The following is a 25,873-nucleotide window of genomic DNA, read 5'->3' on the forward strand; positions in this document are numbered from 1 at the left end:
AAGCTGGCAGAGCTCAAAGCTTCCATCTGTGGCAGGCGTGTTGCATTAATGTGTCTGGATCCTGGTCCAGGCTTAAAATGAAACACCTGCACTGTTACTAACACGAGTTTATAATATATGCCAAAATACATACGGACGCTAACTTAATCACAGGTTTTTGCAGATGTTTAACAGGTGCAATGTTCATCATATTTACCATCTTAGTTTAGCATATTCCCATGCTAACATTTGCATTTAAACACACAAAGTACAGCTGAGGCTGATGGGAATATCTGGTCATAAACCAAAGTATAGGACAACTTGAAATTAAATCAAATGAAAACCTAAGGAATCATTAAGCATGAATAAGTGGAATCATGAATGGTTGAGCCACTGATGTGATCATGGCGGCACTAGAGGAAAGTCAGGGGATCACCGATAGGATTCATCCTTGAATGTCTGTCCCATATTCCAGTAGCTGCTGAGATATTTTAGTCTTGACCAAAGTGGTGGACCATCTGCCATCCCAGACACCACGCTGCTAGACTGGCTGGAAAGTAGTTTTTGATGGACCAGACCTATTTCTTTCATCATCTCCAACCAAACCAGATCATCCCCTGAATCAAATGGTTGGGTGTAGCTTCACAAATGAAAGACTAAAGCTGGCGTTACTAGGCACCGTGTTCCTCCACTGTTGGTACCACGTGCTTTATATCAAACTGAATCTGTAAAAACACACTTGATGTGTACGCCAGCCGTGAAAGGTTACACCAACAACCACACCACATGACACTAAAATCCTCTGAAGCAGCCCTAGAGATGTGTTGGAAAATTAGCTGCTTGTAGCTATTAGAGACACAGGCGTAGAAATAACATGCCCCAACATCAACAGCTGTGGTTTGTTGGTGAGCATGAACCAATAGCTTCTGCGGTTACCCATGCAGCACAGTTATGATCTCATTGATAAGCTCTTTCTTTGCACGGACAGAGTGAGAGAGGCCTCAACAAGTCCCTGAGGACTACATGAAGTCATCGATCTTCTTAAGTGTCTCCATAAAGTACTGGGTGTTGACAGAACCCACATCTGAAATGACCCGATAAGTAAAACACTGTCTGGAGCGGCTCGCTGGTCGACTCGCTCAACGACCGGCGGAGTGGCAGAGGTAGCGCCGGTGATCGATGCTGCAACTCCAGACAAATGGCTTTCAGTGCTTCTTCAGGGAGTGATAGTCAGCACCTTCACGTTAGCATTTATCTCCTGAAGGGCTGCCCACACAGCAGACGCCCTGCCAGAGGGTCAGAGGTGGATTTATCACGGTGGTGTTTGAAGATAATAATCTGCAGATATAATGAAGTTATGTGTGATACAGTGCAAAGCTCAATGTTTTTTTTTTTTATTGCTGCTACAAATTAAAAGCTGTTGCCGTAGACCGTGAAGGCCGAACCGATATGAGACGGTCTGGCCTACAGACGATTTTAGCGCGGCTCCTGTCGCATAGCAACCTTGACAACGTAACTTTTTTTTCACAAAAACTGGAGGTTTTAAGGCCCTTGGTTCCATTGAATTGAGCTGAAACCCAATACTTAAATTTAAAGGTGTAATCCTCACGCTCTCTGCTGGTGTTTGCTTCCATTACAGATGCGCAATGAATCTTGGGATAGGTCGGGGGCCACGAAGGATTCACCTGATGGAGCCTTCGTTGCCCAGGAAAACAACGATGTGTTTGAAGGAGCCTTCGAAATAGGACAGACTAGTCGCACCACCGTGACGCAATCAGTCTTTAAATGCAGCCTCCGAAGGATGCAGCCCCTGAATTGTGACACAGTCAAAGTCTTCTTCCATTAGTTTTGCTCCGACTCTTAATTCCAACATCATCATTCTGTCATTTTCTAACATTCGTCTGCTGGAAATGCACTTATGAGCGAACCCTTCCCTCCTTTTCCTCCTGAGAAATGAGGAGAATATGATCCGGGCCGGGGGAAAGACAAAAAGTCTCATCACACAGCTTGAACCTTTGTCATTTGATCCGATTTCAACCACAGGCCTGAGGAGGACGATGAGCTCACAACGTCAGAAAGTGGGTCAGAAACGGCCGACACAATGTGTGAACCCGGAGGGCAGAACAGAGATGAGCAAAATACTAGGCAGCATAAGTATACGGCCTGAAAGAGAGTTGATCAGTAGCTCTTTGTCCTTCTACACTGTTTTAGCTCCTCACATATTGGAAACCATTCAGTGAAAATGTCTCCTTCAATGTTGGACACTTTAAACCAGATGTGGGAATCTGTCCGCTCTCAATTCTCATCTACAAATCCAAGTTCAATGGAGGTTCACCAGAACTACAGGCACGTACCAAATGCAGAACTCAACCAGCGACCCGTGCTGGGCCTCAGCCCGCAGTTTATGTAACCAGGCTCTGAAGGATCAGACAGAGTAAACCGATTCCTCCCTCGACACCACAGACAGGAGATTGCAAAGGAGGCGGTTAAAAGCATCACCGTGCTTCGACTGAGGTGCTGTCAGATGGTTGAAATGTGGCTGAAAGCCTCACACATTTTGGATGTCAGATTTCGGGGGGGGGGGGGCTGCCTTCAATAATTCTTGATGGAAATTTCTGAAACTTGAAAATCTCGCCCGCATCACGCAGGAGCACGCTGAGAAACTACAGCAGGGTCTGAACTTCTCTATCAAGCTCCTGTTTTTTTATTCTTCACACAACTACTTCTTTCACTTTTGGTGTGTACAGCAGAGTTGCAACCATTACTTGGATTAGATTGAATCAGCAACTATTCTGATAATCAATCAGTCATATTTCAAGCAAAAACGCTGCTTCTCAAATGTGTTGATTTGCTTGATTTTCCCAGTCACATATGATAGTTCATGAAATATCTTTGATGGGCGGACAAATCAAGTTCTTGCAGGCGGATTTCACTACTTTTTGAAAATTCATTGAGTTAACAAGTGATCGATTAACCAATAAAATAATGCAGATTAATCTATACTAATTGGCCATAAAACTAAGGTGAAAGACGTCCAGGAGAGAGGGAGAAAAGTTCACCGTTATCCCCTTATTCAAACGATCATTCTATCTTCCCTCTCTAGAACAGCAGTCTCTTCATCCTGTTCAGAACATCTGTCAACAACTGCCTTCAGACCTGGTGGGACAACACATCATACATTCTAGCTCACCTGGACCTTAACTGGCTGTTTGTTCTCGTGGGTAGAATAATTTGTTAACTTTAGATTTATTATTAACTAGTAGTTAAAACAAGCACAGACTCATCCTGTGCTCTTCATGTGCACACCACATGATTTGTATAAATGTATGCGATTAGAAAGCGCGCTGCCACCTCTGTGAACTACTTTGTGTGTATGTAGACGACTGGACAAGAAGCAACTGTTCACCTCACATGTTCAAATGAGTGACTTAACAACTTCCAGTAGGTCCAGCTCACAGCTGCAGCCCTGCAGGAGAAAAGATAAACTCCCTGTGCTGCTGACAGGAACATGAAGCAGCACGTCTGAACTGAGAAGGCCGGAGAGACACACACCACTTCATGGCAGATACGCAGCCGTAACGACGGCCTTGATAGCTGGAGGGCAAAAGAGAAGTCGTTTTTCCAGAGGCGAATGTCTTTCACACAAGAACGGACCTGCCTGCAGTCAAAAGGACAACTTTCCATGAGGTGTATGAGCAAATGTTTTACAGTGCACAGGATGCAATGTCACCAAAACTTTGCTCTTTGATGATGAATGCGCGATTGAAAACCTGGCTTATGGAGCAGGTCAACAGACGAGTGACAGATTACAGGAAAAACCAATACGAGGTGTCTCAGTGAGGCGGTGAGTCACCACGAGCTGCGTCTAGAGTCTCTGAACTCTTCTGGAGGGAAGAACCATTCTTCCCAAAGACATTCCCTCATTCGGTGTTTTGATGAGGTGAAGTGTTCGAATGGGTCGAGATCTGGTGACTGACAAATCATTTTCAGACTCATCAGAACATCAGTGACCCCTCGTGCCCTGTGGATGGGGGCTGTGTCGTCTCGTCTCTCACTCGCTCTTCAGGTTTTTTCCCCTTTAATCAGTCACCATATTTACGTCCATCAATCTAATGTTGAGTAGACACAACATATACCATGAAATACACGTTCATCTCCAGCTGCATTTTTAAAACAAATGAAAAGATTTTCAGAGCACACCCTCTTTTTCAATAAGCTACGTGTGAAGACATCTCACTCTCCCGTCCCATTAGTCGAGCAGTGAGGCATAAAATGAAATGCCTTCCACAAATGAGAACTCCCCGCTCACCTCCTGCAATTAGGGGCCTCCAAACAAAAAGGCAATTCTACCATGAGCAAAAAACAACAACAACAATGTGAAAGAAGCCATGCTGAGGCCAACAGAAACTCTTGGGAGTCGATCTGTTGGGTTGCATGTCGCAGCTGTTACACACTAAACTCCAAATTCACAACAACCATTAATTTCTGCTCTTCACATGAACCTTTCTGACCTTTTGTCTTCTTGCAAAATACAATTCAAGCAGCAAAAATGAATGTTACAGGCCCATATTTTTATTGAGGTCCACCCTGCTCCGACATGATATTTATCATAGGCTAAAAGATAAATAATAATAATAAAAAAAAAAGCTCTTGGCTCAAGTTCTAATAAGCCAACAATAAATACCGGTAGTCCATTTTAATGAGCAGGGGACAGAACTGCAAGCTTTTGAATTGTTGTCTATTCTCCAGTAAAGACACAGCGTGTGCCAGGTCTTGAACCTCTGGCATTCTGCTTCATATACAAGTGGATTGTGGGTGAATTAAAAAAATTAAAAGATGACACAAAAGCCCCTCTGTCATTTGGAGAGGTGGGAAAGAGGGACAGAGGACCCGACTCTAACTTGACTCATGGCCTCATGCTGTGGGAGAACAGGTCATCGGTCATTGTTCAGTGAAATCCTCGGGGTTTTTTGGGATTTACAGACTCATTAGAAATCTGAAAGGTTGCTGCCAAAGTGTTTCTAAGTCGTCGAGCAAAACAATGAATCCTCAACGTCTCTCACACTGCACATCCCTCAGACTCAGCTAAATGCCAGAACTGAATTATTTAATTATTATTATCTAATCAATGTCAGTAGTATATGGTCTGCACTTATAGAGCACTTTTCTGTTCTTATCAACCACTTAAAGCGCTTTACAATGGAAGCCTCATTCACCCGTTCACACACACATTCATACAATGCTTTTTTTCCTACACACATAGTGTAGGAAGTTATTCACTGCTTAAACTAGGAAATTTAATTTTTGTACACAAAAGCCTTTTCACAAAAAGTTATAGTGCTCAGTTTTCTATCTGAATAGCATGGCTGGTGTCTTTCAGTAAGTAGGTGGTAGATGGTAGGCCGATTTGAACATAGCCAAAGCTAGCTGTCCACATTTCCCGTAGTCATGCTAAGCTAAGCTAACCGGCTGCATGCAGTAGCTTCCTTTTTAAGGCACAGACATTAGAGTGGTATCGATCTTCTCTTTTAACTCTTGGCATGAAAGCAAAAACCGAAATGTCAAACTTTTCCGTTAAGAAAACAAAGTCGAGATTGATTCAGTGTACGACAGGAAAGGATATCATTCCAGAACCAGTAGAACCAGGTGGTGTACATCCAGAACTTGGTGGCCAGGTAGATTCCCAGAGGGAGAGCGCTGTGCATGGAGTGGTCGAAGAAAGCCCTGAGGAGAGGAGAGGAGAGGAGAGGAGAGGAGTCGTGTTAGCATTGTTTTTTTGTTAAAATTAGCCATTATCTCATTTCTGCTCTGCACTTCCTGTCAATCAAATAGTGCACACTGCAGTAGAGTACTAAATCATCTGCTCATACTTGGCACAACCTGACTGGAACACTGTCACCGTCGCTGTTAAAGGGTAATTCCAGTTCATTACAACTTGGCTCTTATTATCGTGGTTTTGTTCAAATTATAATAAGTAAGACTTTTATCATCATTCCCACTTCAGACGCTGCTCAGCTCATAACTTAGGTGTTCAATACATCAAGGCATTCCTCCTGCAGATGTGCAACGTGCTCACTGTTGCACATCTGGACGAATGTATACCTGAGGCTTTGTTCCGAACGCTGCAGTCAGTCAGCAGCGAAAACAAACTGAACCGTGATCTGATGGTACACTGCAGCTGGACTCAACACCACTCATAATCCCAATTGTTTTTTTCACCAAGCAAGTATTCCAGGAATGTGAGTAATTATAAAGCTAACACACCGGTTAATGTATGTTATTGTCGTCACATAGGGAACAGCAGTGACAACAAACTGTACCAGCAGGACCAGATGGCAGTAGTAATGGGGTGTAAGCAAGTGCTGTAGTGTGTGTGTGTGTGAGTGTGTGTGGTTGTGTGTGTGTGTGTGTGTGTGTGTGTGTGTGTGTGTGTGTATTAGAGGGAAATGAAGGAAGAGAGTGTTAGTCACTGCATGAGAAATGCTGGCAATTACAATTTCAAAGAGAAGAAACAGAAATTTAACTCACAGTTCTGATACAACTTGTAAGTCATCTAATGTGCAGCTTCTACTTAAACAGCTAATTTTTAAAGCTCCATATTTTCCTCTTCTCCTGCGTTATATTTGAAGTGTTGATCCATAAGAAGATATATTTGTGGTTTTAAGAACCAAAAACCGTCTCAGTGTAGTTGTACATCTCCTCTCTCAGGCTTTCTTTAAGGTTGATGAGCCAATCAGAAGAGAGGAGGCTCTGATTTCTGCAATCTGATGATATTTGTAGACTGAAAAACAAAACAAAAAAAATCTTAAAATCTAGATTTAAAATGTCAATGACACCTGAAGTGTGCCCATTTGAGTTTAATCACAAAATCAATCAAAATCTGAAAAAACCTGTCTATGACCACATGAACATAATTAACTACTAGGTGTGTGTGTGTATTTATGTGACTGAAACATACTTGGAGAGGAACTGCACGGCGACCCAGACGCCAGCGTACATGATGCCCTTGATCAGCCACGAGTCTATATCCAGGTCGGCGATGAAGCCAACTAGCCAGATGACCACGAAGGGCGTTCCCAGCATCACCTTCTGCCTGAACTCCTGCAGAGGGAGAAGGTGGCAGGATAAATAATGGACGGAAGCCGGAAATAGAAAGGAGTAGATTGTTGGAGATGAAGAGAAAGCTGTGAAGATTGCTAAGAGACAGATGGGAGTTGGGCAGAGGAAGGAAGAGAGATCAAAAAGAGATAAAAACGACAGAAAAAAGAAGAAATTGAAAATACAGAGGAGGTGACGAGAGCGAGGAGGAAGGAGGAGGCTCACCAAGCATTTTGTAGTTTTAACATCTGTTGTAAAAGTTAAAATATGATCAATAATTCATGACCCTAAATACATAAATTACTGGGGGTTTTATTTGAAGCTGCAGTGCAGGCAGCAGTTTGTTTACAACTGAATGAGAAGAACTACAGCTAAAGGTGCAAAGGATCATGGTTAAAAACAAGCAACTTTAGCTTTATGTTCTTATCATAATAAATAATGCACAATAAACAGCAGACACAGTATAGATACTATCATTTTCTGATGATGTAAAAATGCTTGTGTATAAAGAGTGAAAAATCCTGACTCTGAATAAGTGAAATTTCTTTTTATAGCCCTGTGTAATTTTACACATTTGGGCTCTCATGAGCTGTGGAAACATGAAGAGGAAGGTAGGAAGCAGAAATCCAAGAAGGTGTAATAGGTGTAGTTCATAATTCTACAAATGGCCTATGAAGCTCTACTCACTACAGCACTCAGTGTGATGCAACTCATAGTCTACAGTTTACTAAATCTATAAACACAGTGACACATCATCATTTTATATGTGGAGAATCAATATTTCATTTCTTGTATGAAAAGTTTGTCTAATTCTATAATTTACCTTCATTACCTATTAATGTCCCAGCAGACAAGTGGAAAGACAACAAGAGTTTTAAGTTGCAGCAGTAAGAGGTTTATGCAAACATGGTTCTGAAAAAAATTCAAACAAAATCAACAATAGAAATATTCAGAGACGGAAAAAAATGACACATCTACCAGGTTGGGAAATCACCCACCACAGGCTTTGGCTGCATCACCTGCTCTGTCAGGCAGCAAAAATAAATATCTGAACATCCCGTTCAATCGAGTTCAGAGTTTGAATAGAAGACGTTCTTTATCACCAGGATGCATGTGAATGACCCCCCCACTGTGGTCAGACTAGACAGTGACAGTTACCTTCCTGCTCGGTTCCTGAAGTTCCTGCAGTCACATTGTTAAATACAACAGGTTGTTTAAGACCCTCTCCTTCCTGTCAGACTGTCTGAATGAGACGGTGAAAAGTAGTAAACAGCTGACAAACTGATAAACAAAAAGGTAATCACTACCCCGACATGCTGTGGCACTGCAGCAGTACTGGAACAAGCTGGTCTGAGTGTGTCTGTTTCAACTGAGATAGAAAAAGGAAGGCCACCCATGTTTAGAGAGCTAGACTTGATCCCACTGACGGGATTCAAAGTTTTCTGTCTCTCTAATGTTTTCAGCAGTTAATCTGTGACTAGTGAGTGAGTGAGTGTGAGTGAGTGTGTGTGTGTGTGTGTGTACCTTGTCCATCTTCAGTCTCTTCAGGTAGGACGGGCTGTCGTAACCTTTGGCCTGCCGCGCTTCCTGTAGGTGATTGATCATCCAAACGTTCTTCCTCTGCTTGGCGAGATCTAGCGGTGTTTCCCCCTGAACATTAACACGAGACCAGTTTGTACACATCCACCATCACTACACTCTGAAAACTCATTTCCACCATTCTTAGTGACAGTGTCAGGAAGGCATCACCTTGATGTTCTGTGCATCAACGTTGGCGTTGGCGTCCAGCAGCAGGCTGATGACAGTGGTGTTTCCGGCCAGTACCGCCCAGTGCAGCGCTGTGTTCTTGTGATATTTGTCACCGAGGTTGACAGAGACGTTGAAGGTTAGTAGCAGCCTGGTGGGATCCACACTGTCACACAGAGGAAGTCAATTGTTATTTATATAGCACCAACACACAACACAAGTTATCTCAAGGCACTTTTCAAATAGAGCAGGTCTACACTGTACTCTTCAATTACAGGGACCCACAAAGTACCACCATAAGCAAGCACTTAAGAGGCAAAAACCTCGAGCAGAACCGGACTCAGGGTGGGTGGCCGTCTGCCTCGACCGGAGAAATCAAGTCAAACTAAGTCACATTAGGTTGAAACTGACCTGACAAACATGTTGTTGAAACCATACAAATTAGAAACATGTTTTAAAAGTTAAAACAGATTTGAATCTGGTTCATATTTGATTCTCTCCAACTATCTCCCATTGGTTTTGTGAGTTACTACACATTTTTACATCAGCAGTAAGATCATGTGTGGCATCGGTGCACAGCAGCAGTGGGTGTGGAACAGAAGTGAACCACTGGAGTGCAACAACACTTTTCTGCCTTTTCTACTCTTTAAACTCAACTCACTAACAAGAATAAAGAAGCAATAGTAACAAGCTTATTACTGGCTGCTTGTAATATTGCTCCTGTACAAGTTGTAACATATTCCTCCTCTGGGTGTAACTCACTCACTCAGGGTGATGAAATCCAGCTAACCAAACAAATAAATGTCTGTGGTTAACAATGGATGTTTGAAATCATAAAATCAACACTTTTAAGAGCGAGAGCGAGACAGTGAATATGACAACTTCCATTATATTTTTTTGTGTACTTTCATATTTTTAATTAATGTGCAGCTTCTACTTAAACAGCTAATTTAAAGCTCCATATATTCCTCTCCTTCTGTGTTTTATTAAAAGTGTTGATCCATAAGAAGATATATTTGTGGTTTTAAGAACCAAAAACCATCTCAATGCAGTTTTACATCTCCACTCTCAGGCTTCTCTCTGGAGCTCGGTCGGTGAGCCAATCAGAAGAGAGGAGGCTCTGAGCCTCTCTTCTGATTGTTGAAATAAATATAAAGCAGAGTTCAAAACCAAATCCTGCAAGGTTGGATGGTGGGTCCACGTGGGTGGCGCTTGGGGCATGGCTGAGAGTGGTGACTGCTTTGTTGTGACATCACAAAGTTACAGAAGTCCTGATGGCTGGTTTTAAGGCTCAGTTTCTGAATACAGGCTGTGTGCATTTCTCTGTGGACTGAGGCTTTGAAACTTTCACAGTATTAATATAGAACCTAGACCTGCTTTATAATCAAACAACACATGGACATCTACCTTTAGACTATATGGGACCTTTTATTACTTCTTCTTCTACTTACTAAATCATGCTACACCTCTATTTTATGCTTACTGACATAATTACCCCTCATGGATGATTCCTGCTAGAAATTGCTTATCAGGGAATATTTAAATGGAGCTGAGCAGCAACACTGGGAATTGTTTCCCTGTGTTAGCAGTTTGTCTAATGAATTGCAACTCATTTACACGAGAACCTTCTGTGCGTGTGTGTGTGTGTGTGTGTGTGGCTGCAGTCAGCAGAAACATATACACACTGGTTTCACTGGACTTTGGCACAGTCTCAATGTTACAGTTTCTCCAGGCTCCAGGATCTTAACATAAGGTTCAAATTTATTCCACCTTTAGTTTGACCATGTCGTTAAGATTTCATGTGAAGGCCCACTGAGCCAAAACAGCAACTATGTGAAGCTGGATGTACTGTAACATACACACCTGTGTGTCCTGTAAGCCGCCCACATCAGAGGAGTCATGCCGTTCTGATCCATCATATCCACATCCTGTTAGAAAGGAAAAAAAACAACTGATGAACTGAGGAATCAATAAGAGGTGACAGGGGGACATGAGAGGCAATAGGGCTCCCCCTGATGGAGAGCACCGGTATACAACCCACATGACAGTGACACAAACAGGAACAAGAGATCCTCAAACAGTTGTTTTACATGTTTTATAAATAAAAATAAATAAAAAATGGACCAGAAAAGATTTCCTGTCTATTTTAAAGATTATTTTCTGCTACTGACAAATAGACTAAACTGTAACCCCTTCCTGCTGTGTGTTTCCTACCTGTCCTTTGGCAATAAGGTAGGCCACAATGGAGGTGTGGCCGAACTGGGCGGCCAGATGGACGCAGCTGCAGCCCTCGCCGTCGATCAAAGATGGGTCTGCACCGTATTTCATGAGCTGCACCACCATGGATAGATGCCCTTGTCTGGGAGAAGATGAACAATAATTTACAAGAGATACAGAAACTTTCTATGATGTGTGATACACAACTAGAGCCTATCGCCACTCTTTCCGAGGTTTGGGCTGAATAAAGCCGAAGCCATTCTCTCTTGATAACCCACTTTGATGCTGAATGGGAGATGAGAGTAAACCCAAAGATGAGGGTCTTATACACTTTCACATACGCTGCTATGATATTGAGGGACTTATTCCTGGTCTTGTCTCATCATTAAATGTCTCTCTGGTGATTTCTAACATGCTTTCATTGCAGTCCATCGTCATTTTTTTTATCCAACAGCCTATAGATTTTATTACAACCTTGTCTCCTATGTAACACCCCCCACCCCACCCCACCCCACCCCCCACGGCAATAAAGACTTGACAGGAAATTTGTAAAAAAAAAAAAAGAAAGAAAGAAAGAAAAAAAAGGAAGTGGCAGATGTATGTGTGTGTGTGTGTGTGTGTGTGTGTGTGTGTCACTTTCAGGACATAGAACGAGTAACTTGCTCTGTGTGTGTGAACCTGAGCAGACAGGGGCAGTGACACCCAGCACTTAGCTCTGGCATGTGTGTGTAAATGGCTGAGGTCATGCAGACAAGAGGCGACTAGGGGGCTTTTAAAGGTCACTGGCAGGTGGAGGGTTGAGGGGATTAGGGAGGTGGAGGGTGACACAGGACTCCCTATGTATCTGTGTAGCAGTGATGGTGCAGATGCCTGTTGTCAAACCTATCAATAATTCAAGGGGAGAGAGCTCCATGTCTCCCTCTCCTGTCTGCTTGAGAGGGAGGGAGGGAGGGAGGGGGAAACACCTTCAAACAAACGAGATGAGTTGGAGGATCTACTCAGTGTTGACAAGCAGTGAAATACAAATCCAATAAAGGAGAAGTTGATAGTGAAGGGTCTGCGATTAAGATCATAAACTTATGTTTTCTAAATTCTAAATTCATGGGCAAGTGGAAGACGGAAGCTAAAACTGATATTAGATATATTAGATTCAGCTACTTTCTGTTATAACTGGATCACAAAAACAAACGAGAAAGAATGAAAAGAAGCACTTCAGTAATCTGAACTATAATTAAATAAAAGCATCGACATTCTCAGGCCAAAGAAGGTAGAGGCTCTGTGGGTGAAATGTGTCACTCAAATGGCAGATATGTTATCTGTAGTGAGTTTGTGTTACCTGGTGGCCCAGTGCAGAGGTGTGGAGTTCAGGTCTCCTCCCAGCTGGTCAACTATGGCTCCCTTTGATATGTAGTACCTGCACATGCAAATACAGTTATCAGGTACAACTGTATTTACGATGCAAAACCAGGGTCAGAACATTCTATACAAAACAAGTTCCAGAGTTGTACTGCAGCTGTTGTGACAACACAAACATATAAAGACTAACGTGGGGTGAGGGCAGAAGTAAAAACACCACCATTACTGAAGCTGAATCTCACAACTTTTCCACTTTTCCTTATCCACTTTTATAAGATGATGAGATATCTTTTTTTTTTTTTTTTTTTTTTACATGTAAATCACCAAAACTGCACTCACTGATCTGTGCTGTGATCAGCTGATCAGAAGCAGATCCCAAAACAATTCCACAAAACTATTCATCTCATAACTCATAACACACCAAAAATGAACATCTGCCTCCACAACCAAACTGAAATCTATTTGAAGATAATTGATACAATAAATGAATAAATAATGATTATCCAGTAGTTTTGCACGGTGTGTGGGAACAGATCATAAATCATGTTATACAGATGGGCGACAAATTAAAGTGAAGACTTAAATAAATGAGTGGAGCGTAATAACTAATGTAAATATTTCCATTTGCAGCACAAAAGGTCACAGGCCAGTTTGATGAATATGAAAATGATGTGAATGCTTTTAAACTATGTCATCATCTGAATATCATAAATATTCAAAGTTTTCAACCGTTTTTATTTAGCTTTTACTTCAGTCATTAATCCATGAACTTGAACATACAGTGTGTTTGGAGTTGAACTCTTACCATCTTGTTAAAAGGCAGAGCTGTAATCAAATTGAAGCAGAGAAAGGTACAGGAGGTGCCAACAGTATTTACAGAGGAGGACATTTATGTAGTGTTCCATGTCTTAATGCGTCTGCAATATCAGCCGGTTCATTGCTCAGTTTGTCTTAACCTTTTTATTCTCTGTAGGTCACTTAAGTGGGCGGCTAAAACCAGGTCACCTCTTTCCGTCTGATACAGTAAAGAACGCAGTGGAAAAAGATCATTAGGAAGAAACAAGGGACACTAGAAAAACTGTGCAAGCAAATAAATAGTGGCATAAAGCAGCAGCTACAATTATTTCTGTCTACGTATTATTCATCTTCACTATTATTTTGGGTAAGATGGCTGAGCACACTTCTTGTTTTGCCAGAGGTCTTCTGTTTCATATTTCAAACTCACGCCTGAGAACTGACTGGTCCAACCACAACCACATGACATTTCCTGCCACTCCTGGGATTCAGACTCGTAACCATAACCTCAAATTTTTCTAACCTCCCCCAACTTCATGCATGGTTCGAGCTGACTCACTTGACCAAGTCTATCCTGTTGTTGATGGCGGCCCAATGGAGGAGGGTTACATTTTCTTTGTCTGGCTGCCGAACGTCGAAGCCCGCCTCCACCAGCTCCCTGCAGCGCTCGAAGATGCCGTACCTGAGGAAGAGGAGCGGAGGGGGATTAAAGTCAAATACATGTGCAAACACAGATAAACACAGGGTTAAATGAATAAAACCTAGAAACGCTGACAAGATGCAGACGTACATAAACACACACAAACTGACAACTCTCAAACCCAAACAAGACGCCCACACTGAGGTATAACTCGGCACTGACTGTCTTTAAGCGGATATTCCATAAGTCTGTTGTTGTCAAATGTAACAACGAGTCAGACAAAGCTTTCATTGTCTTATCAAGCGGACATTCCCACATTTCTTTCCTTCCCACACATACACACTCTCTCTCTCACCATTCTGAGCTTGTGAATTACTTCTTTAGCACAGACTGAATCAGACCACCACAGTCAAAAACTAGTAGTAGTGTTAGCTCCAGATTTGTAACAACAACAACACACAGACACACGCACACATTATCCACTCACTGTGTGGCTTTGACAATGTCCCAGGTGCTGTAGTCGTCCACATGGTTTTTACGGCTGACATTCTCACTGTAGCCGTGGTTGTAATGACTCTGGGGTTTGATTTCCTGAAAAGACAAAAGAAAAAGAAACACAGAAATAAAGAAAAGTCAGTAAGGTCTTGCTACTTTATCAGATCATCAGCAATATGCAGGAACACACTAAAATGCACTCGGAGGTGGGGTCAGGGTTGTGAAAGTGTGTATATACTTCATTTATTATACAGAAAAGAAACTTCTATCACGGTATGTGTACATTTTTTAACCACAATATTCATATATTCTCTAGAAATTTAATTGCAAAATTGTTAATATTAACATCCTGTGAGTCCATAAAACAGACCTGATGATTGACAGGTAAAATTTCCTACAATGGTTTAAAAGTCCAATTTTGTTTTGCATTAAAGGTAGATGACCATGTGTAGTTTGATTATAAAGCAGGTCTAGGTTCTATATTAATACTGTGAAAGTATCAAAGCCTCAGTCCACAGAGAAATGCACACAGCCTGTATTCAGAAACTAAGCCTTAAAACTAGCCATCAGGACTTCTGGAACTTTCTGATGTCACAACAAAGCAGTCATCGCTCTTAGCCATGCCCCAAGCCCCGCCCACCTGGACCCACCATCCAACCTTATAGGATTTGGTTTCTCCGAGTGTTTACCAGAAATCTGCTTTATTTTTATTGGATCACTCAGAAAACAGTCAGCCAATCAGAAGAGAGGCTCAGAGCCTCCTCTCCTCTGATTAGCTCAATGACCTGTTGTTACTAGAGCTCCAGAGAGAAGCCTGAGAGAGATGTAAAACTATATTGAGATGGTTTATGGTTCTTAAAACTACAAATATATCTTCTTATGGATCAACACTTCAAATAAAACAAAGGAGAAGAGGAAAATATGGGACCTTTAATACAACTGGAGCTGCAGCAATTAGTCGATCATTTAGTCAAGCAAAAGAATATTAATGGGCAACAATTTTAATCATCAATTAATAATTTCTGTCATTCATCTGGTTCAAGCTTCTAAAATATTAATGTTTCCTGCTTTTCTTCGACACGTTAGACAGTAAATCTTAAAGGCCTCTGGAAATTGATAATGTATTTTTTTCCACTATGTTTTAGCGTTTTTTAACAAAATGACCACTCAATTAAATGAGAATATTTTTGGCAGATTAATCAATAATGAAAATAATCATTAGTTTCACCCTAAATATACCCATTATTAAGCGGATAGGTACCAAAGTAACAGTATGTCAAAATCTATGACAGTAGCTAAATTCATATTGCCTTTTGTTGTATATTGTCATAAGGGGAAAAAAGCTCCATTCATCCCCTGCCATAATGGAAGTGTTGAAAATGAAAATGTTAAGACTGTCAACATTGGGCGTGCATATTGAAAAAGATGCTGCACAAAGAAACTGTTCACTGATTTTGACTTGGCCTTTTCCACTAAGTTGCCAAAATACAACAGCTGCACCCCACAGCAGCAGAGGCACACAGTTTTCAATTTAACCAGCTGATTAGACTTCTATTCTGGTTGAGGTTGAGAGGAGCTAGGATGCAGGAAATTAAATGATATCACAAAAAACTATTAACTATGATGAAATATTGATAACGGCTCAGTCCTGCCTACAAGTGCAACAAAACTAACACGAGAGTGAAGGTGCTGTCAGTCAAGCACAATCTCTATTAACAGACAAACAGACGAGGTTCAATCGGGCAACAGAAGAGAAAACACCTGTGTGGGTGGGTAGGGTTTTTAATTGAATAGACCTTTTTCACAGCAGACATTCTGATTTGTCAAACACAGGTGCACCATATACCATTTATAATAGTTTTATTACAGTGTAATAATTAGTAGAATGCAGTCATCTTTTCTGTTATTGTCTGCTGTGAATCTATAAACTGATTCATCTGGGAATAAAGAAGGAAATAAATGATGTTCCAATGCTCACGAGGATGTCAAGATTATGGCTAGCAAGATTTATTCAGAGAGCAATAATACAAATATAGAAAAGATGGACAGGCTTCTAAGAGGGGCTTGACAGATACAACTTTGGAGCCACTGAAGTACAGGACAGAGCTCCTGGTGATGCAGTACACACAGTGTCCCGCTCCAGAACACTTACACATTCATATAAATAGCTGATAAGGGAGCAGGACAAAGACAAAGACAGGCCTGTCCAATCCTGCTGCTGCTGAAGATCTAATCTGTCACACAGATGTGGTGACTGTGCTACTCACATTCAATTAGCCTCCATAGTAACGCCACAGAAACCACAATTAGTCTCCATCACCTGGAAACAAGGGCTGCATCTGGTAGACACTGAGCCCTCACACTGACTTATGCAATGCTGACTGTGAATGAGACGTGACGCTTGTTAACTGAGTTAAAGCTCTTCTACATTCAAGCCACAGAGAAACACATGTAATCAAATTAAAAACCACAGTCAGAACTGTGATCATGAATCCTGAACTCACATCAAAATTGACTTTAAAAGCTCAGTGTTTCGGTTTCAAGCAGACCTTCAAGCCTTTTCCTATGCATATAATGATGAGACATAATGAGGCAGCCTCCAGGGGGGCCGAGGACATGGCAGGCTTGTGGTGAGCTGCTAGGTAGCCTGAAGCCAGAGCCACAGAGACTTAAAGCTGTACCATCTTGCCTCTGAGTTGAGCTCGGGCCTTCCTACAGCGCCGGGGGATATGCTGAGCCAGCATCTCTGCCACCATGGGGAATGGTGGGGGCGGAATAAGATGGAGAAGGTGCATGGGAAAAACCAACACAGACAGCTTGTGTTGTAAACTCTGGCTTTGGGCTGAGCGATTTAAGGACAAATGATCCATTATTGCAGTTGCAATTTAAATTGTAATTGTTTTCCAGAAGTTAAACCACTGCAAGTATACATACATTTAAACAACAAATAAAAGTAAGCTTGCTCAGATTTCTTTATAAAAAAAAAAAATTAAACATGACCAACAGCCTTTTTTATTGACATCTGGACATGTTAATGTAGGAAAAGCACATGTGCAAAGAGGGTCATTCCATTCCAAATCAGATAGGGTTTATTCAAACCATGTCTATATCATTAATTGGTCCCAAAACCTGTCAAATGTTTCTGTTCAAATACTATGTTTTCATTTTTTTTCAGCCCTTGTTGTCATTTCAGTTTTATATTGTCAAAAACACTTTATCTGGGAAGCCATGTTTGGCCATTAATATCTTCACAAGTGTTGTCAAAAAACCAAGAACTTTGTAGGATGGAACACAAACATGTTTGCCAAACAAATAAAAGCCTGTACATTTTATGTCTATAAAAAGGCCCTAGACTAGGGGAAAAGGGCAAAATTCCCAATCATAATTTTTTTTCAAATACAATCGTTTATTAATTTCGTGCCAATATTTAAGGTCTCTACCACCAATGGATATGAAGATATTGCAAATAAAACAAGACATGGTAGAATTGGATCAAAATGGTATGTGGGGAAGCTACAGAGAACATGACAGTCTATGTGGAAATACCTTAACATATGATCATTATGGGCACAAAGTGCCAATGTCCTTCCATGTTCCCCTCATAGATACACAGTTAAAAGCTTTGTTTGTCCGTGATGAAAAAGCAGCTTATCAGTGTCCCAGCCTCTGAAATGTTGATTGGAGTAAAGAAATACATGTTTTCTGTAGACTTCTTTCACACGAATGCAAGTTATATTCTTTACTATCAGTGCCTCATTCAGATCCATTAACACAAGGACTGAAATTCTGTCTCAGTCTGTGTTCATGTAGATGTCATTTATGACCTTAGTGTTTCTATTACTACTCAATAATAGTGTCATGTTGTTATAGTTACAGCTTCAAATTTTGCCAGGTGTGGTAATTATAACAAACAGCTGGCAAGTCAAGTCTGACATCTACACCGCTGAATAAAAAAAAAAAACAAAAAAAAAACACTTCCCACTTTTTTTATGAACAGCAAAAAGACACAGCCCACTCCTCAGAGTAGTGCATCTTCTTTCACAAAGCAATCTTTGGCCAAGTGTGTCAGCACAGACACTGGCATGAAGAGAATCTTAACCAGACAACAGCTAAGCTGTCTTCTGTTTTTTAACTCACAGAGCTAATGTGAATTAGCTACAGCTGAGTAAATCTGTCATTGACAGTTAGTCATCCCAGCTGCTGAAAACAACAGTTGCAGACTTAACGGTGGCCCATAGAGTTTTCTAACCATAATAATAAAAACCCAACTAAACTTATGTTTATATTCAGTATAAACATAAACCCCAGTGCGTCTTCTTTGGGTTTAACAAGTGTGACAATTGCCTTTCTTTCATCATGAAACATTTTCAAAGCTGAGTTTTGAAGTTCGAAACCCATATTGTTTATGTCCATGTTTCCTAGCGAGCAGTCTTCTGCTTTTCTGCCTTTGTTAGCACATCGCTGCATTTCTTGGCACTTTACATCTGGAGAATATGATTTGTAGGCCGGGGTGTCTTTGTAGAACCACAATAATTCATTTATCATATGTTGTGACAAATTTTACCTTCATCAAAAATATTGCAGCTCTTGCGATCTGGATATTGTATTTGGTCATATTGCAATTTCAATGATATTTCAACTAACTGCTCAGCCCTACTTCAAACCTTTCCAAGATACTGTTAATTATGTAACATACATATAATTAAAACTCTTGTGATTTAAAAATTTCATCTTTTTTAACTATAAAAATCTATTGATCATTTAGCCTAACTCTTATATGTAGTAACACTGGTATACTCACGATTATCTGTATTATTACATATGGGTCAGAAATATTCTTTACAATTCCTGTTGTAATGAGTATGTGGTCTCTCAAAATTCTACTTTCACAAGAAATTATGTGAAATTACAGAAGCAACACACAACTGAAATATGCTTTTACTTTTCCCTTAAATAAATAGTCACATTAGAAGCATGACCAACATTTATGCCATGTCTGGAACTCTGGATCTACATACAGCAATGTGATGTGATGTGACATCAGACATTCAAAAACCACCTCTAAATGACATGTCACAGTAAAATAAACAAAACCCATCATACACTTCACATTTTCTGGTGCTGTTTTCTTTTTTGGTGCCGTTTCATTCCTAATTCCCACACGTCACAAATCATTAATAGTAAGGAAAAAGGTGCTGTGATATTATAATCACAATACAAAGGAAAAATGAGAAGGTAAAACCAGCAGAGAGGGATTTTATTTTAGAGAGTAAATCAGACAGAGGGGGAGGACGAAGTAGGAGAGAGTGACAGAGGAGATATGAAGGTGACCAGCTTGTAATTTTTCTTCCTGTATTTTAAAAGTGTCAGAGCTGATAGGAGGCGTTTGCACTTTTCTCTGCCAAGTTTTTGTCATTTTACAAATCCATATGATTTGTTTCAACTACTCCATGTGCTATTCAGACCGGTTTAGGCCATAGGAAAAAAAAAAAATACAACAGCTGCACCCCACAGTCACGACAGAGGCACACCAGTTTTCTAATTTTAACCAGGTTCTGATAGACTCTCTATTCTGGTTGAGGTTGAGAGGAGCTAGGATGGCAGGATATAAATTGATATCACACAAAAAACTATTAACTATGATGAAATATTCGATAAGTCGGCTCAGTCCGTGCCGTACAAGTGCAAAAAACTAACACGAGAGTGAAGGTGCTTGTCAGTCAAGCTACAATCTCTATTAACAGACATAACAGACGAGGTAATCGGCAACAGAAAGAGAAAACCCTGTGTGGGGTGGGTAGGGTTTTTAATGTGAATAGAACCCTTTCTTCACACAGCAGATTCATTCTGTATTTTGGTCAAACACAGGTGACTTCCCATATACCATTTAAGATAGTTTTATTACAGTGTAATAATTAGTAGAATGCAGTCAGTCTTTTTCTGTTAATTGTCTGCTGTGAATCGTATAAATCTGATCAACTGGGAGAAAAAGAAGGAAATAAAGGATTTCCAATGCTCACTGGAGGATGTCAAGCATTATGGCTAGCAAGATTTATTCAGAGAGCAATAATACAAAATATTAGAAACAGATGGACAGGGCTTCTACAGAGGTGGCTTGACAGATACAACTTTGGAAGGCCACTGAAGTACAGGACAGAGCTCTCTGGTGATGCGCAGTACAAACCACTAGTGGTCTCCGCTACCAAGAAACTTACAACATTCATTAATAAATAGCTGATATAAGGGAGCAGGAACACATAGACAAAGACAGGTCCTGTGCCAATCCTGTCTGCTGCTGAATGATCTAATCTCACACAGATGTGGTGACTGTGCTACTTCACAACTTCAATAGCCTGCCCATAAGTAACTTGCCACAGGAAACCTACAATTAGTCTCTCCATCACCTGGAAACAAAGGCTGCATTCTGGTAGACACTTGAGCCCTCACACTGACTTATTGCAATGCTGACTGTGAATGAGACGTGACGCTTGTTTAACTGAGTTAAAGCTCTTTCTACATTCAGCCACAGAGAAACACATGTAAATCAAATAAAAACACAGTCAGAACTGTGATCAAGAATCCCTGAACTCAACATCAAAATTGACTTTAAAAAGCTCGCAGTGTTTTCGGTTTCAAGCAGACCTTCAAAGCCTTTTCCTATGCATATAAGATGAGACATATGAGGCACGCCTCCAGGGGGCTGGGGAACATGGCGGCTATGGTGAGGCTGCGAAGTAGCTAGCTCTATGAGCCGAGCCAAGATCATAGTAACTGTAAAGCTGTACCATGCTTTGCCTCTGAGTTGAGCTCGGGCCTCCTAAGCGCCGGGGGATTATGCTGAGCCAGCATTCTCTGCCACATGTGGGAAAATGGTTGGGGCCGGAATAAGATTGAGAAGGTGCTATGGGAAAAACCAACACAGAACAGCTTGGTGTTTGTAAACTCTGCTTTGGGCTGGAGCGATTTAAGGACATCGTCCTTATTGCAGTTGCAATTTAAATTTAACTTGTATAATTCCAGAGTTTAACGCATGCAAGTATCCATACATTTAAACAACAAAATTAAAAGTAAGCTTGCTCAGATTCATTTATTAAAGAAAAAAAAATTAAACATTGACTGCAATATCAGCCGGTTCATTGCTCAGTTTGTCTTAACCTTTTTATTCTCTGTAGGTCACTTAAGTGGGCGGCTAAAACCAGGTCACCTCTTTCCGTCTGATACAGTAAAGAACGCAGTGGAAAAAGATCATTAGGAAGAAACAAGGGACACTAGAAAAACTGTGCAAGCAAATAAATAGTGGCATAAAGCAGCAGCTACAATTATTTCTGTCTACGTATTATTCATCTTCACTATTATTTTGGGTAAGATGGCTGAGCACACTTCTTGTTTTGCCAGAGGTCTTCTGTTTCATATTTCAAACTCACGCCTGAGAACTGACTGGTCCAACCACAACCACATGACATTTCCTGCCACTCCTGGGATTCAGACTCGTAACCATAACCTCAAATTTTTCTAACCTCCCCCAACTTCATGCATGGTTCGAGCTGACTCACTTGACCAAGTCTATCCTGTTGTTGATGGCGGCCCAATGGAGGAGGGTTACATTTTCTTTGTCTGGCTGCCGAACGTCGAAGCCCGCCTCCACCAGCTCCCTGCAGCGCTCGAAGATGCCGTACCTGAGGAAGAGGAGCGGAGGGGGATTAAAGTCAAATACATGTGCAAACACAGATAAACACAGGGTTAAATGAATAAAACCTAGAAACGCTGACAAGATGCAGACGTACATAAACACACACAAACTGACAACTCTCAAACCCAAACAAGACGCCCACACTGAGGTATAACTCGGCACTGACTGTCTTTAAGCGGATATTCCATAAGTCTGTTGTTGTCAAATGTAACAACGAGTCAGACAAAGCTTTCATTGTCTTATCAAGCGGACATTCCCACATTTCTTTCCTTCCCACACATACACACTCTCTCTCTCACCATTCTGAGCTTGTGAATTACTTCTTTAGCACAGACTGAATCAGACCACCACAGTCAAAAACTAGTAGTAGTGTTAGCTCCAGATTTGTAACAACAACAACACACAGACACACGCACACATTATCCACTCACTGTGTGGCTTTGACAATGTCCCAGGTGCTGTAGTCGTCCACATGGTTTTTACGGCTGACATTCTCACTGTAGCCGTGGTTGTAATGACTCTGGGGTTTGATTTCCTGAAAAGACAAAAGAAAAAGAAACACAGAAATAAAGAAAAGTCAGTAAGGTCTTGCTACTTTATCAGATCATCAGCAATATGCAGGAACACACTAAAATGCACTCGGAGGTGGGGTCAGGGTTGTGAAAGTGTGTATATACTTCATTTATTATACAGAAAAGAAACTTCTATCACGGTATGTGTACATTTTTTAACCACAATATTCATATATTCTCTAGAAATTTAATTGCAAAATTGTTAATATTAACATCCTGTGAGTCCATAAAACAGACCTGATGATTGACAGGTAAAATTTCCTACAATGGTTTAAAAGTCCAATTTTGTTTTGCATTAAAGGTAGATGACCATGTGTAGTTTGATTATAAAGCAGGTCTAGGTTCTATATTAATACTGTGAAAGTATCAAAGCCTCAGTCCACAGAGAAATGCACACAGCCTGTATTCAGAAACTGAGCCTTAAAACTAGCCATCAGGACTTCTGGAACTTTCTGATGTCACAACAAAGCAGTCATCGCTCTTAGCCATGCCCCAAGCCCCGCCCACCTGGACCCACCATCCAACCTTATAGGATTTGGTTTCTCCGAGTGTTTACCAGAAATCTGCTTTATTTTTATTGGATCACTCAGAAAACAGTCAGCCAATCAGAAGAGAGGCTCAGAGCCTCCTCTCCTCTGATTAGCTCAATGACCTGTTGTTACTAGAGCTCCAGAGAGAAGCCTGAGAGAGATGTAAAACTATATTGAGATGGTTTATGGTTCTTAAAACTACAAATATATCTTCTTATGGATCAACACTTCAAATAAAACAAAGGAGAAGAGGAAAATATGGGACCTTTAATACAACTGGAGCTGCAGCAATTAGTCGATCATTTAGTCAAGCAAAAGAATATTAATGGGCAACAATTTTAATCATCAATTAATAATTTCTGTCATTCATCTGGTTCAAGCTTCTAAAATATTAATGTTTCCTGCTTTTCTTCGACACGTTAGACAGTAAATCTTAAAGGCCTCTGGAAATTGATAATGTATTTTTTTCCACTATGTTTTAGCGTTTTTTAACAAAATGACCACTCAATTAAATGAGAATATTTTTGGCAGATTAATCAATAATGAAAATAATCATTAGTTTCACCCTAAATATACCCATTATTAAGCGGATAGGTACCAAAGTAACAGTATGTCAAAATCTATGACAGTAGCTAAATTCATATTGCCTTTTGTTGTATATTGTCATAAGGGGAAAAAAGCTCCATTCATCCCCTGCCATAATGGAAGTGTTGAAAATGAAAATGTTAAGACTGTCAACATTGGGCGTGCATATTGAAAAAGATGCTGCACAAAGAAACTGTTCACTGATTTTGACTTGGCCTTTTCCACTAAGTTGCCAAAATACAACAGCTGCACCCCACAGCAGCAGAGGCACACAGTTTTCAATTTAACCAGCTGATTAGACTTCTATTCTGGTTGAGGTTGAGAGGAGCTAGGATGCAGGAAATTAAATGATATCACAAAAAACTATTAACTATGATGAAATATTGATAACGGCTCAGTCCTGCCTACAAGTGCAACAAAACTAACACGAGAGTGAAGGTGCTGTCAGTCAAGCACAATCTCTATTAACAGACAAACAGACGAGGTTCAATCGGGCAACAGAAGAGAAAACACCTGTGTGGGTGGGTAGGGTTTTTAATTGAATAGACCTTTTTCACAGCAGACATTCTGATTTGTCAAACACAGGTGCACCATATACCATTTATAATAGTTTTATTACAGTGTAATAATTAGTAGAATGCAGTCATCTTTTCTGTTATTGTCTGCTGTGAATCTATAAACTGATTCATCTGGGAATAAAGAAGGAAATAAATGATGTTCCAATGCTCACGAGGATGTCAAGATTATGGCTAGCAAGATTTATTCAGAGAGCAATAATACAAATATAGAAAAGATGGACAGGCTTCTAAGAGGGGCTTGACAGATACAACTTTGGAGCCACTGAAGTACAGGACAGAGCTCCTGGTGATGCAGTACACACAGTGTCCCGCTCCAGAACACTTACACATTCATATAAATAGCTGATAAGGGAGCAGGACAAAGACAAAGACAGGCCTGTCCAATCCTGCTGCTGCTGAAGATCTAATCTGTCACACAGATGTGGTGACTGTGCTACTCACATTCAATTAGCCTCCATAGTAACGCCACAGAAACCACAATTAGTCTCCATCACCTGGAAACAAGGGCTGCATCTGGTAGACACTGAGCCCTCACACTGACTTATGCAATGCTGACTGTGAATGAGACGTGACGCTTGTTAACTGAGTTAAAGCTCTTCTACATTCAAGCCACAGAGAAACACATGTAATCAAATTAAAAACCACAGTCAGAACTGTGATCATGAATCCTGAACTCACATCAAAATTGACTTTAAAAGCTCAGTGTTTCGGTTTCAAGCAGACCTTCAAGCCTTTTCCTATGCATATAATGATGAGACATAATGAGGCAGCCTCCAGGGGGGCCGAGGACATGGCAGGCTTGTGGTGAGCTGCTAGGTAGCCTGAAGCCAGAGCCACAGAGACTTAAAGCTGTACCATCTTGCCTCTGAGTTGAGCTCGGGCCTTCCTACAGCGCCGGGGGATATGCTGAGCCAGCATCTCTGCCACCATGGGGAATGGTGGGGGCGGAATAAGATGGAGAAGGTGCATGGGAAAAACCAACACAGACAGCTTGTGTTGTAAACTCTGGCTTTGGGCTGAGCGATTTAAGGACAAATGATCCATTATTGCAGTTGCAATTTAAATTGTAATTGTTTTCCAGAAGTTAAACCACTGCAAGTATACATACATTTAAACAACAAATAAAAGTAAGCTTGCTCAGATTTCTTTATAAAAAAAAAAAATTAAACATGACCAACAGCCTTTTTTATTGACATCTGGACATGTTAATGTAGGAAAAGCACATGTGCAAAGAGGGTCATTCCATTCCAAATCAGATAGGGTTTATTCAAACCATGTCTATATCATTAATTGGTCCCAAAACCTGTCAAATGTTTCTGTTCAAATACTATGTTTTCATTTTTTTTCAGCCCTTGTTGTCATTTCAGTTTTATATTGTCAAAAACACTTTATCTGGGAAGCCATGTTTGGCCATTAATATCTTCACAAGTGTTGTCAAAAAACCAAGAACTTTGTAGGATGGAACACAAACATGTTTGCCAAACAAATAAAAGCCTGTACATTTTATGTCTATAAAAAGGCCCTAGACTAGGGGAAAAGGGCAAAATTCCCAATCATAATTTTTTTTCAAATACAATCGTTTATTAATTTCG

The 25,873-nt window shown here is 40.7% G+C and overlaps 1 protein-coding gene across 1 annotated transcript in view; it reads right to left on the reverse strand.

Annotated features, from left to right (window-relative positions):
- zdhhc17 (zinc finger DHHC-type containing 17) overlaps positions 1 to 25,873 on the reverse strand; it is a 38,433-nt gene that overhangs the window by 5,884 nt on the left and 6,676 nt on the right. The window contains exons 2-10 of the mRNA XM_022749603.1: positions 22,448 to 22,551; positions 21,880 to 22,002; positions 12,377 to 12,454; positions 11,038 to 11,182; positions 10,687 to 10,751; positions 8,827 to 8,989; positions 8,602 to 8,727; positions 6,938 to 7,080; positions 5,603 to 5,703 (exon numbers count right to left, since the gene is read on the reverse strand). Of these exons, the coding sequence (XP_022605324.1) occupies positions 5,603 to 5,703; positions 6,938 to 7,080; positions 8,602 to 8,727; positions 8,827 to 8,989; positions 10,687 to 10,751; positions 11,038 to 11,182; positions 12,377 to 12,454; positions 21,880 to 22,002; positions 22,448 to 22,551 (1,048 nt within the window). The remainder of the gene's footprint in view (positions 1 to 5,602; positions 5,704 to 6,937; positions 7,081 to 8,601; positions 8,728 to 8,826; positions 8,990 to 10,686; positions 10,752 to 11,037; positions 11,183 to 12,376; positions 12,455 to 21,879; positions 22,003 to 22,447; positions 22,552 to 25,873) is intronic.

The sequence above is a fragment of the Seriola dumerili genome, unplaced genomic scaffold (genome assembly GCF_002260705.1).
Source record: "Seriola dumerili isolate Sdu_G_001 unplaced genomic scaffold, Sdu_1.0 BDQW01000138.1, whole genome shotgun sequence".
NCBI lineage: Eukaryota > Metazoa > Chordata > Actinopteri > Carangiformes > Carangidae > Seriola > Seriola dumerili.